Raw genomic sequence first — 14,534 nt, forward strand, 5'->3', positions numbered from 1 at the left:
GTTTTCTAAATTTGGGTATTAAAATACTTCATAAAAAAAAAGATTATTCTACTGTATTATGCAGATTTATAAAAATATTTTGACGATAAGCACTAATTCAACTTTAGTAACAAATGTTTGTCTTAAAATTTGCATGTTTTTACTGTAGTTTCCCACATAAAAAACATACTTTCAAAATATGTAATAACATGGTGGATAGTAATACTTATACATAGTATATTTTGACAAGGTCTATAGATTGACTATAATGGAGTAGTACTTATATTTCAGATTATATGTCAAACTTAGTTAACAACTGTCTTAAAACATAGGATTGATAAATCTGTAAGATTCGTTTTGAGATGTAGAAATATAGACTTAAGTTCTTCTCTTCATAGAAGTTATACATTTATTCCTAAGCATGACTATTGTCGAGAGTTTTTTATAAAAATGAAGATAGGAGTGCATAAAATTAAAAATTATTAATTATTATAGTCATATATTTGACATTTTCTAGTTCTTACACAGAAAATAAATTTTTTATGTTGCATCATAATAACGAGAAGAAGAAAAAAACAAAAAGCAACTCCCGAGTGTTTACCTTGGGCAGGCGGACTTGGCAGAGGCGTCCTACTTAAAAAACAACTCAAAAAACTTTTCCATTAGCATTTACGAGGTCTAATAAAATTGGAGCAATACTTTAATGTTTGATGGAAAACTTTTACCTGTAAACTTTCATAGATTTATGAGACCGTGCTAAACTCGAGTAAAGCTAAAACAAACAAAGTATTTATAATCATCTAAAAGTTTGCATAGTTGTAACTTTTTAATTAAAATTCATTGCTTATATACTGCGGTTAGTGGCTAACACCCCGACACGACAGCTTCGGAAACGCAAAAAGTTGAAATCAACATGTCAACAAGCAAAATTTTGAGGAAAAAATCAAACAAGGGTTTGAAAGTTCGACCCCCCGGCATAATAGCTCCTTATAAGCCTATTCCAGACATCTGCCAGTCAGAACTTGCAAGAAGTTTCAAGGAAGGGATCATTTTCAATATCACAGGGCCTACAGATATGTGAAGTTGTCTAAACTAAATAAACTTGAATTAGATGGAGTTGGTGCAACTTCTGAATTTTAAGCAAGTCTCTCTCTGCCTTGATTAAGTGATTTAAAAAATGAACTACATGGGATTCGTAAAAATATTTTGTAAAGAGTCAGAACGTTGTTTACAAATTCGATTGTTCATTCAAGTAAGACCTGTAATTTCAAATTTTACAAAAAGAAGCTATAAAAAACCCAAATTTGACAGTTGTATGTTAAATCTTTGAAACAATATATCTTAAAATTATTTTGCCAAACTTAATACACCTTTAAATTTGAGATTATACTTAAAATAACCAAAACGAAGAACGAATCAGAAATACACTATTTAAATTGCAAACAATTTGGTGAAAACCTAGAAGCAGCTTACTTCAGTTATCAAAAACTTTTGATCTCACCAATAACCACTTCCCAATAACTGGTATTTAGTCAAAGATGGCGGTCGGTCCGAACGGCAGTTTCTATAACGCTCATCGAAAATTTTATCGCTGTAACCTAGTAACTGATAAGCTCCTCTAATTAAGTAATTGCTATTTCGTATCCCTATAGATTGATTGCCCTTTAGCTTGAAGTTTGAAGGGATTCTCAACTTCCTGGAAGTTCAAGCAACTCCAAACTTTCCTAGTAAATGCCCGAGCAACGCTTATTAACTGCCATTATACCGGGCGAATCTTGAGTAACTTTCGAGTTTACTAGGTTTTTAAGACTAATACTGAATTCAGTAATTTAGGGAACATGATAGATGCCTAAGCTGTTTCCTTGGTGACCTAGAATCCAGGCCGGAAAAATAATAATTTATAACTGCGCCTTCGTTGTTATAGGACAAAAAGTAACGAAAGAAACGAGAGTTTAAAGCATAACAGAATAATATATAATCGATACAAGTCTTAAATATTTTAAGGGGTGTCTTTACAACTTCCTTTCTTTTCTCCCCAAAAAACGGACTGTTTTAGAAAGCTTGGTTATACCGTTTGTGAATTATTGAGTTCTCAATTGAATAGTTCGAATATCCGTATATTGGTCACAGAATGGGGTAAAAATACAACGTGTGTTATCTACTACAAAGTTATTTTTACGACTTCTATTAATACAACCTTAGATCAATACAGTATTCAATTTAATAGGGTACACAAATCTACGTACACCATGTCTATATTCTTTTACGATTTGCAATTAGCATAACATTATCTAGCAGGAATTTAATTAGACTAATGCCTGAAAAACTCTGAAGAAGAAAAAGCGGAATAATGCATAAATCCTCGGTTCAATTTAGCATCAAACCCCTTCAGCCACCATTCCGTTATCAAGAATCTAAGACAGCAATTTCTCTGCATAATTAAATTAGGTGTCTTGAAAGGCTCGAGATAATCTTGTTTTGATGTTGTGGATAATGATGAATTTTAAATTTAGGAAAGGCTCTCTCCTTTTTGAGCGTCTGAGCGCAAAACTTAAATTGTCAATTTTCATTTACATTAAGGTCTTATTGAGTTATCGTAGACCTACCTTGTAATTGTTAACTGATACTGAAACAATTTATATGGTCTGTCAGGGAAATATAATAAGTTTAAAGGTAGCCGAATCTTAACCATCCAGATCAAAGTTGCTGTTCCAGCACTTAATTATGATTTTTTTAAAGGAAACTATCCAAAACCAATGAATAGAACGCTGAAGTTCAATTAAAACTGACCTCATAACACAGTAGATTCAACACAACTAGAACTTTTCGATGGCAGACGCTTAGATTGAAAATGTATAAAAAATGTATGTCACATTACCAAAATCAAGGCTTTTCTGACAACAATTGCTGCATGCGACATCCTTCCTATTTGTAAACAGAATAATCATGTAATAAACTGTTTAATTTGACAAACTGGCTCTAAAAGCTCTCTAGTATCTCAAAAATAAAGTCTATAGGATGAATGAAAGAAATTTTGGTGGGCTTAAAACTCGTAATCTGGTAATTTATGCGAAGATTGCAGTAGAGGCTTCTGGCATTTTCAAAATGAGTTTATAAACCTCTGAGCAACAGTCAGGTAACTTTGCTAAAGTGTGTCAATAACAAACTAGTAAAAAAATACTACAAACTACAGACTAAATTTGTATTATAATTTAAATTTCCGAGCAACACACCAAACCCAATAAAATTGGAGGTTTAATCCGTTTTAGTCAAACACATGAATACGCTCGTACACAAACAATTTCCTCTCAACACACCGAACAAAAAAAAAATCACCCTTTTCCCCATTTTCCGGATATTTACATTAACCTGTGCGATTATTGATTTTTCCCCCTAAAGTAAATTTAGTTGAAGTAATTCCGCCTGTTTGCATATAAATAATAGATAGCGACGCCGTATTTACGTTTAGGGACAAAAGGGGTGCATCGCTGATAGCTTCAATGGAAATAATGGAATTAAGTACCTTAAACAATTTAGATATGGTAATATATTTTTAGGAACTGAGGCAAAATGCTATTAGAAGGTTCTTTTGGTGCCAGGGGACAAGATTGATTAAGACTTAGAGCTGCTATTATTTTTTGGACAAAACACACAATTAACAGACTTCCAAAACCATCGTAATGTCAAATAAATAGTTTCGTATTACCATTAGATGAATAGTGGTGATTATGCATGATTTATTGAAATATGTTTGACAGAAATGGATTTGCTGGACGTTTTCAGCACGGAACCCCTAATAGGTTTTCAATGCATTTTTTTTATTTCTTGATATTTGGTTACTGAAGCAGTTTTGCTGTAAAATCTACAAGGTACAAGGAAAAAACGTCTAACAAATATACAGTTTCAATTTGAAAAAATTAATGGAAATGTTAGCTGTAATTACTCAGCAACGTAAAGTGCAAAAAAGCATTTGGAAATGATTAAATATTAAATATAAACCTTACAGTGGAAAACTTCGGAATAAATTAATAACCCTGCCAAGTTAGTTTTCATTTTCAATTAACATGTTAATATATTCACGAGCAAACTTGAATTTTTGCCTTAAACAGACGTCGAAGGGTTGACGAGCTTTATCTGCAAAAAAACTGAATTGACTTTTTCTAGTTGAACTAAAACGGGTTCACTAAACAATGGAGCTCTGTAAATTCGCAATGAACGGTCCTATAAAAACCATACGGCTCGGAAAGAACACGATAAAAGAATATTTTAAGGGTGCAACCATTGGTTATCGAGGAGCAACGGCAGCGGAAAATTCTATAAAACCAGAAAAAGACAAAGAGAAACATCAGTCAGAAACAGTAGTCGCTGAAATACCTAAAGTTTAAGTAAATGCCGGCAATTTACTACAAGAAATGAACCTCATCCGAGATATTCAATTCTCTTAAGGCGGGGGCGATTCACCGGATCTTTCGTTTAGGAAGTTGATTGTTTTATTTTAAATAAAGAGTTCGGCAATCTTAAAGGCTTTGTTTATGGGGATTGGTTCTTCCGTTTTGTTTTTTTTTCGTTTCTCTGACTGTGGATTATTCTTGATTGATAATGAATGAAAAGTTAGAAAAATAAAGCAAGATGGACTTTGATTTTCGTTTCGACCTGATGGACATTATACTCTCCCTAACGCCTGTCATGCATACAATGTTTTATGTTTCACCTAAATGAGCAATTATTTACTGTTTCTGGCATTGAAAAGTAAGTCAGATTCCTGTCAGTCAGTAAAAATGGCAAAAGCTGGACGAAATATTAGAAAATCTAAAAGAAAATGAAGCACAAAGCTAATAAAAGTTTATTACCTAAAAAGTCAAGAGCATTTTAGGTTAGGGAATACGAAGTTTTTATAGCATGGAACAATTAAAATGCCATTGGTAATATTAAAAAAGGTTTCAGGGCGTTATGATAATGCTCTCAGGTTGTCATAGACACTATGTTACACCGTTTCCAAGGTATTATGCAACGATAATGGATAGGTAAAACATAAAAATATTGACGTCCTATATTTCAGTTTCTTAGAACAGAACCAATAAACCTTCTGATAATTTGAAATATGATAATGTCAAGGAGGAAATCGAAACCTGCTAATAAATAAATAAGATAGTTGTCGGTTGGCGATAAATTCAATATTCAGAAAGCGGAAAAAGATCTTTTCTTTCGGAAGTTGGAATTGTGCCAGTTGTATTTTTCTAAGAAAAAACATTTTTATTGCGTTTTAATGGCCTTAACTGATCAGTTCACATACTAGTGTACACAATAGAAGAATCATGTTTTTGCTGCTTCTACAAAAAGAGGTATACCTAAAATCAGCTTTGATACAGTTTACTGGAATTTTGGTCTTTCTTTCTCATTTATTTCATTACGAGTTTTCTGAACCTAATACAGGCTGTTTTCTATGAGTGGGGCCTGGATATTGCTTTGGACTTTAGGAAGTGAAGGTTCGGACCTAATTGGGTTTTTAAAGGAATCTGTAGCCCTTTTTAAGAAATAAATGAAAATAAATTGGCTAAATGTGCGAAATTGCTTTATCGCGGCTCTGAGCAAAAGTTAACGGATTTTTTACTAGGAATCTCTAATGGCTAAAACTTTCACCCTATCGACGCTCCATTTTAAATTGCTCTTCTAGATAAAAATATTCCCTTGTGGGTGATTGACAACAGCTTATCAAAAAGTTGGGGTAGTTTTAGGTGTATAAAGAGGGGTGCTCACTAGAACGTAAAAATGAACTCTCGAAAAATAAATGTATGCGCACGAAGATTGGAAATGTGAGTGACTTTTCTGACAGTTACTTTAGAAGATACAATCTAAATAATGATGTGCGTTCAATAGAAACTTTACTATATTTTAAAGGGCACTAAAGCTAAAACGTAAACTGTTTGCAAAGTCCTTAGCCAATTTTTATGTAATATGAAAAAAAAATCCATATTGGAGAGTTATTTTCGTTTAGGTTGGGTACAACGCCCCAGAGACCCAATGTAATTTGGATTAAAACTGTAACAGGAGCTAGGGAGTCTTAAACAAACACCAGAATTATCCCCTCGACACGAAATATGCAAAATGAAACACTCCTAAGAAATAAGTGGCGCGAAGGAACTTTCAGGTGTTGTTGCTGGGTCATTCGGCTAAATAATAAATAAGATCAGATTTCCGCGTTTCCTTAACAGCACGCGCACAATCCTTCAATTATTTACATGTTTTCAGATAGATAAAATTTAGTAAAAGGAAATCTAAATTACCTAAATTGGTTTAAAAGGGCTCCTGAATAATTTCAAAGTGCATTTATTATTTAGGAAGCAACGGAAGCGTTTCTCTTTATAGTCTGGCGGATAAAGGAAACTACGTAGCGGTTCGAATGAATGGGAACTTTAATGCTGGTTTGTTTGCAATATTGATTAATCGCATTCTCACTTTTCAAGTTTACACTTCGAGTCTGATATAATGATGACACCCTGACATTTCAATTTAAATATGATTAAAGTGATCACTATGAACCTTGGTTAACAATATCAACATTGCAAACCAGTCCATATTGAGCAGTACCTTTCATTGATGCTACTTCAACATTTTTAGAATCATTTTGGGAAAACTTCTCCAGTCCGTCTGCATTAACATGTTTCTAATGTTACACTTAGGTGTGTAGCATCTTCAGCTGATCTAATTAACAGTGGAGCGCTTCCAAACAAAGAGCAAAGCGACGATTTACCCAATATTCTTCCATATGAGCAATCAGAACCAAAAATGTCACGACAATTAACGACGTTCGAGCACAATCGTCGGCATTTAATTGAAGACAAGGAATGTAAACGACAATCAATGAATGCAGGTATTTGCACGAATCATGCCAACAACGATGAGTCGTCAGACTTAAGTGCTCTCGACGTGTGTTTAGCTTGGCTCTCTATCGTGCGAATCACGTAGTGCTGCAGTTTACAGGATCTCACTGGAATAATGAGCGCTCCACGTATCAGAATCCCTTTATAGGAATTTGAATAAATATAGTTTTCAGTAAGAGTGAACTGGGGGGCTGAATCAGCCTCAAATACATAGAATCACTACTAAGGTTTCTGTAGACAGCTAGATTCTGGGTTTGTTGATAGTTACCCCAATTATTTCGGAGATACCTACATAAAATCCTCAGTCTAATTCTCCGTATAATATTTTCTCTCATTCGAGGCAGCGCCTATTGATTATTTATTTGTCGTTTGTCTCGCACGCCTCAAAGTTTCCCCGAAAACTTCTCTGACAAAGAACGACACACCGCACATATTATATACGTGCTCCGTTGAGAAGAAGTTAGAAAAACTTCGGGTTCGAGATTGTTTCCTCGCGTGATCTATGAAACTTTTATAGCGTCTAAGTAAAAAAAGCCCTCCCGTTCACTTTATAAATTTAAAACGATGAAGAGAGCTTTTTTCTTATATCCACTGATTCGTTTCGCCCGTAAGATGCCGAATCGGTTTGGCCCTAATAACGTAGATAAAGGAATCGAAATCAATGAATTCAATTATAAATCTCCTTTAATAAAACGCAGGGCTTACCAAAGTCAAGTTCTGGATAAATGTTACTTAGGTACACGGCGGCAGGGATTAATAAAATGAATTGCCAATAATCGATTATTAAATTTTGGTTCCTGGGGGACCTATTGTCATTAATTGGAGGGCGTAGGCAAATTGCAAGCTATGAGCTTTAGGAAAACTTTATGACTTGGTAATTGTTCTAAAGCGCTTTTGTCTAAAATTACTTAAAACATCCGAAACATGTGCTCCATCTTACTTAGAAATTAGCCCACAATTCTTATAAATTATCTTTTAAATTGTTTGAGAAATTTTGAATATGAAAGATCATACAGACATCCAATTTTGTAGCTAAAAATGCACATTTTGAATATTGGCCGATTTTATCGGTTCTGGAAAAGCAATGTTTCACGCATAAAAAGGTTATTGGTCTTATTAAAACTTTTCGGAATTCAAATCAGTGGTAAATATTTCTGCAAGAGATGCTAGGTTTATCTTAATTTTTTACTGTGTTTGCTCTTAGGCTGTTATGTTATACGTAAATACGAAAAGCTCTGTATAATAACTTGGTTCCAGATTGGTATCAATATCTACTTAAAACTAATTAGTAAGTAACTAAAAGTTTTTCATTGTAAGCGTCATACCATCATATTTACAAATGTTGTAATTTGTTCAATGCATTGCCAGAACCACCCGACCAAATCAATGTCTATAAATATACTAAGTTAAGCATGCAAATTATTAGTAAAATATTCAAAAATTACTATGTAAAATGGAAGCAAATCTCTTGAATTAAGAAGCAAGTAAATAAAAAATGAGTGCAACTTAACAATGAATTAGTTCAAATAAACTACGTATAACAAAAGAGGAAAATATTAAATTGCGTCATATGGTTCTTGAGTATGTACTTGATACAACTTTATTTTGATAAACTGAACCTTATGACGTCAATAGTATTGTTCTAAATTTGGAAACAAAACTACTGCGGCAAACAAAATTCTACTATAACGGACACAAGATAATGTAACTTCGAAAGAATGCTCATAATAATAATAAAAATGTCAGAAAACTTGAGTGAAATTCATCTAACTACGTCGATGCTTACCGGTACCATCCCCGTTATTATAAAATCGGTTAAACGAGCCTGATTTTGCGCTTTTTTCTTTCTCAAAATCTGTAAAATAAATTTCGGTGTTGGTAATTCGATCTTACTAGCCGCTGTAGTGATATTTTGGGGTCACTATGCAAACTTTTAGATTACTGTGTTAGTAAAGCAACGTTTTAGTTTTGCTTTCGTAAGAGGAGAGAATTCACATAAAGCCACAAAATATATCACAGTTAACTTACCACCACGGTTTTCGGTATCCGCTGGCTTCACTTGGATAGGGCGGTTCATCTGAAAGAAAAAACACTATTCAATTCCTTGAAAGTAATATGGAATTTAAATTAAAAAAGATAAATTAAATCTAACATGAAAACTTGGGTTGTTAACAACAAGATTAGGACCCTTTCGACCTACATATAAGTTGAAAGTTCGTAAAATTCTGCAGTGAAGGGAAAAGAATCAGCTTCAATCCGGAGCTTTAACCTCTTTATGGTCGGGGACAACTTTCGGTTATTGCCAGGCTCATAGAACGGAATCAAGAGACTTCAGGTCAAATTCTGGAAATCTAATTGGCGACAGACCGACTGTGGAACTTCGTAGGGGAAGTTGGAAAAATTGGCTAATTTTGCAAGAGCGGCAGTCTTGAAATAAGTTTATTCAAATTTACGGAATTTCATGTTTGTACACTTTAGAGCGTTTAACTAAATTTAAACCAAAATTTTACTGGTAGAGATTCAAAACATTAATACTGTCGCTCTATTTATGTTAGTGGGTCTAAGTCCTAATACGTTCAGGTAAACTAAACCTTAACTCGGAAAATCTAATTAAGTCCAAATAACGGCGCCGTCAAGCTGGATCGGGTTCGCTTTTCACCGTTTGGCCCCGGATTAACAATGCACTGCATCAAACTTCCTCGGCTTTAAAACTATACCCAAAAACTTGTTAATTACGAAGTTAAAAGCTTGCACTTTGGCCCTGGAGCGGCCCCCAAGATTTCGATATTGAATTTTGAAATAAATTTACCCAAGTTGTCCCAAATTAAAGGCAACCTTCAAAGCAGAGAACTCTTTGAAATCGGAACGGGCCTGTCTTGAGGTTATGTTCGAAATGAGTTTTCCTTAATCCGCAGCTTTCTTAGGCTTCGATTTAATTTCATTAGCTAATATTGAAAGTTGGTTCTATAGATGGCCGTCCGTTAATATACACAAAAGTTTCCAGTTGAAAAAACGACGAGTCTCTTTAAAGTTTTCTTTTTAGAAGGGAGGGGGACACTTTTTGATCGATAAGTAATTAGAATTTGATAGGCCGAGGCTGAATATAAAGATCGCATTATCTTAATGGTTATGACAGAATTTAGTAAAATGTGCTGCAATTATTGAAGGTTCTATGTATAACAATAACTCACTAATCCGGTTTTAGGTTAAATTTTTAATGGGTCAGGAAATTTGATTGAAGCTATTTGGTATTAAAATTCTTGAAAAAGCATTAGTATGAAGACGTGCAATTAGACAATGTCGATCCGGACATTATCTAGAAAAAGCAACGATTAATAAATGTATTTTTTCTCTGTCAACTTTTAGAATTTGAATATTAAGGTTAGAATGATTGTTTCCGTTTTTCGATTCGAAACTTAATACGCCCAATCAAACGGTTGTCACTTACATAACTCGAATGACAATCGTCACGTGTACTGGCACGTATGTATACATATAATATTATTTCCCTTGCAGGCGTATAAACAAAATGAGAGAACACATCCCGAGCGGGCGTAAACAAAGCTCAAGTGGGAAATAACATATGTTTCCGTGTACTGAAACACAAGTTATTTTTAATACCTTTTTGAAACTGTCTACGAGTGGTTTTTAAGACTCATTTTAATTTCTCTACGGCCCTACCGGTTTATATTTCAGGAGATTGTGTGATAGGAGACAGAAAAACGTCCAGTTCCATTTAATAATTCAGGTTTGAGCTTTATGCAGATGAAGTTATTCACCCCTCGATAAGTCTATTGTTAGAGGGGGAAGCAGGTGTAATTGAATTCAGTATCAAAGGGTATATGTTTTGTAGGGACATGACTACTAAAGGGAGTTCACGTTGTAGCTATATTGTCTAAATTTTTGTCAAAAAACAGACGTTTTTATCTAATCTGTTTAGCAATAATTACTAAACACATGTTCGCGTATCTGTGTATTAAGTACACTCATAAACAGGTGATAACCAAGATTGATTTGATGATATTGATTGGTAGTGTAGTTACATCTGGGTTATAATCAGTCAGGTCAGGTTGTCAAGAGATTTTAAATACACAAAAGCACAGGGAGTAGAATCTATTATATGATGCTTTAGGCAGTTTATTTTCCGGATACGAATTTCCATTCCGCCTTATCAAAAATCCTCTTTCAAACATTATCTACAACATCGTCGACGTTAAAGAGCTCCTCGAAACAGATCTCCATCCAAAATGCTTTGAAAGAAATGAGCATTATAGGTGGTATACGTTCATATTATTTGCATATAGAAGATTCGACGTACATAATCTTATTTCCTTTAAATTTAGTTGAATACAGAATGCTTTTCGAAAGAGTTTTAGGCCCCTGCTGCATCTAAATTGTATTTAAATTTGTTTATTTGCTCTTTAACATTTTCGATAAACGAAGGCAAAAGCGATTGTCGTGGATTATCTTTGTAATGGAAATTGACGATTGTAAGAATTCAAAAATTGGTAACAACTAGAGCGACACATCTAAATCGACGAAATGAAAAATCAGATATCTATCTGGGAGCGAGCGACTGAAGAATTTTTTTTATAAAATTAGTCCCTTCTGCGATTTATATACGAGAGCAAACCCTTATCAAGATGCGCCTGACAACCGCTCTCTTTTAATAAAAGTGAAGTGTTGCCTGAAAGCATCTTTTCGAATGACCACGCTATATTGTGGTTCTTTGGCGACCGAAATTACTTTTATTCATCGATTTAGAAAGATAATTTTAGAGACATTTTTATTTTTGTCCGAGTGGATTGAGCGCTTTACCAAGTGGACTCGCCACACGGATTTATTCCGAAACGAATAGACTGGATATCCACTGTAACAAAATACCCTATTATTTTCCGGCAAATTTTGTATTGATTTACGAAAAGTAGCAATTGACTCGACAAAAGTTTTTAAACGGGGATTATAAGTAAGTGCTTGATATTACAGCGTATCAGAGGGCAATGATGAGTCACAATCCCATGAAACGACTCACCCTATACGATTGAAGAACTTAAATAATATATTAGCTCAAAAGTGGATTTAGGAAAGGTCTACTGATAAATCAATAGTTGCAACATAGTTGATTTATTGTATTTACATTATTACAATTACGTGTTAGCTTTTTGAATTATGTACTTTCATAAAGTGGTTTAAAGCAGTTCTCCAAAACTAAGTTTGAAAATTAAAATTAGAGAAATACCCTGTCAAAGTGTTTTCATCAACTTGGTATAGAAAATTCAAACTTAGAGACAAACGACATCCTTCATGTTATAGTTAGTCAAGGAGTTAGCCAGATAGAAATTTGTGTAAAAATTAATAACTCAAAGTGTGAAGTAGTGAATTGGGTCAAATGGAAAACTTGTTCAGAGAAAACGTGTTGCTTATAGAAGAACAATTATGGTCATTTACTCTTTTACTGAAAAATTTTAGTGTAAATGAAATGTGGTCCTACCACTGTCTGTGATGTTAATTTAAAAACAAAACTTACTTGCGTAGCAAAGTCGAGAGAATTCGACCGCACCATTTCCAAAACTTGCACCATATGGAAAGTTTGTAAAAATCTTCAAACTCAACAAGTTTCGAACAAGGACAATTGTTCTAGAAGCTCCCGGTAAAAAAGATAAAAACTTTCGTCGGAACGTAAACTGAGCTTGTTGCGTGCGTTCGCGCTACAGAGCCGTCCGTCTCGTTGTGTGTGGGCTTACGCAACGCTCTGTCGGCCCTTTGAGCGTACAGTGGCGTACGCAGCCTGATCGGTGACCAATCGGCTGCCACCGCCTCACGCACTCACATCGATCGGGAGCCGTCGTCAAAGAGATAGAGCGATAGAACCTCCGTCGTTAGAGCCGATGGAAATCTTACGAGCGAGCGTCGCCGTCCATTGAATGGAGGACGACGCGCCACGACGTCAAGGCTACACAATGCTATCGTCGCTCAAAAAAACTGCTTGTTGCTCTATTGTTTGAAAATATTGCCGCTTTACCCGTTTGGGAATAAGTCTTTCAGGTTTCAGGAAATCGGGAATGATACCTCCTAGGTAAAGCAAGCTCTAAATTGTATGCCATTTTTAGCCCTCCTTTGTAATATATTTAGTAAAGCTGCTTTAAAAGTTGTATAGAAAGTAGATGGAGTTGCTATGTAATGAGCATTCAGTTAAAGTCAAAGTTTTGTCTGTCAATGCATATTCAAACAAGTAAGATTGTATAGAAAATGTTTTTGAAAAAGATTTACTTTGTGTAAAGCTTACAAAAAGTGATTGCCCTTTTAAAAACTTATTCCTATCCTGGCCATCGGAAAGTAAACATGGGTCGTGTGGTCTCGGTGCGTCACGTCCTCCTCAATCGTTAAGGGACGTGCGGTTTTGTGACACGTCCCTCATCCCCTCGCACTAGAGGAAGTAAATTCGACATTCTTCTTTTCGTTCGCCCACGAAACCCTAATTTGTTCCAAAAATACTACATCAATTGATTTTCTACATTTACGACAAACTATTATTATTTGAAATTGCCCCGTAAACGTTAACGGGCAAATCAAAGAATTTAAAGGTTATATTTATAAAAATTGAGTTTTATAACGCGCGTATAGCGAATAAAAATGTCTTTATCGCCGACTATGAGTGTTGGTTCTCACTGGGTAATTGCGAATGCCACTCAACAAAAATCCAATTTAAATTTGGCTTTTGCACTTTATAAAAGCCGAAACGCATCAAAGTTTTATTAAATATAAACATCTGAAACGCCACAAGCCCGGAGCGAATTCGTCGAAGCCATTTTGTTTTCTCATTTTTTTTTATCAAACATTTGGGGCAAATTCCATTTAATTAAAGTTAGATAAAGAAATTGAAAGTGTCAGAGAGTATTAAGCCATTACGAAAAAGCTTAGCATTTAAGAGGGATGTAGTATGTACCAAAGTCGTGCTTCCCAAAATAAGTCGGACAATACGGCGTATATTGTTAAAATGTTCATCAGAGGGTAAAGGAGGTACAGAAACAGACCAATGTGTCTTTAAAAATGTTTTGCAGTACCGAAGTTAAGAAAGTATATATTATTAGTCAATAGTACCAATAGTACAAATAATCACTGAAAATCAAAAAAAGCTGTTGCTATGTTAAAAAAAAGTAGTGAACCATTAATCACAATCATAATGTCAACTAGAAGAACTTTGTATTTTTTAAAGACCACCTAATCTAAACGAAGAAAATTAAGTTTAGCCTTAAATAAAACTAAAGATGTCATTGAAAAAGTCTATAATATAATGAAAATGTGGGACTAAAAAGAAATGAATTGAAGCAATCAATGAGAAAAAAGTTATTAGAAAGTATGTGGACAAAGTACATTTTAAGTTGTAAGTGGGTGTTTCTAATAGAGAAAATGATAGATACAAAGCTGGTATTGAGAATAAATCTTAAAAAGAGTTCCACGGAGTATTAAACCATTTGCAGAACGCCTCATTAAGAAAACACTCAACTTGTCGAGATTTGTTTGGTTTAGAAATCATAAAAAACAATAACTACTTCGACAATCCGCACTCCTGTATTGTTAAAGTAGGATGTGACTTGAACCTAAACTACCATTCTTGCAATAACGTATAAAAATAAAGTAGCGGTGAACTTCTTTCAGGAAACCTCGCCTTTG

At 34.4% G+C, this 14,534-nt stretch overlaps 1 protein-coding gene across 20 annotated transcripts in view; it reads right to left on the minus strand.

The window, feature by feature from the left end:
* bru3 (CUGBP Elav-like family member bruno 3) overlaps nucleotides 1-14,534 on the minus strand; it is a 167,876-nt gene that overhangs the window by 27,841 nt on the left and 125,501 nt on the right. For 14 of the 20 annotated variants that reach the window (XM_081982317.1, XM_081982308.1, XM_081982307.1 and 11 more), the window contains 2 exons: nucleotides 8,889-8,937; nucleotides 8,647-8,715 (listed from right to left, as the gene is read on the minus strand). In XM_081982317.1, coding sequence (XP_081838443.1) covers nucleotides 8,647-8,715; nucleotides 8,889-8,937 — 118 coding nt within the window. Of the gene's footprint in view, nucleotides 1-8,646; nucleotides 8,716-8,888; nucleotides 8,938-12,387; nucleotides 12,604-14,534 lie in introns of those variants that run through there. The other 6 variants (XM_081982314.1, XM_081982304.1, XM_081982318.1 and 3 more) reach the window with 3 other exon arrangements.

Source organism: Ips typographus, linkage group LG6 (genome assembly GCF_016097725.1).
Source record: "Ips typographus isolate SLU linkage group LG6, UJ_Ityp_2.0, whole genome shotgun sequence".
Taxonomy (NCBI): Eukaryota; Metazoa; Arthropoda; class Insecta; order Coleoptera; family Curculionidae; genus Ips; species Ips typographus.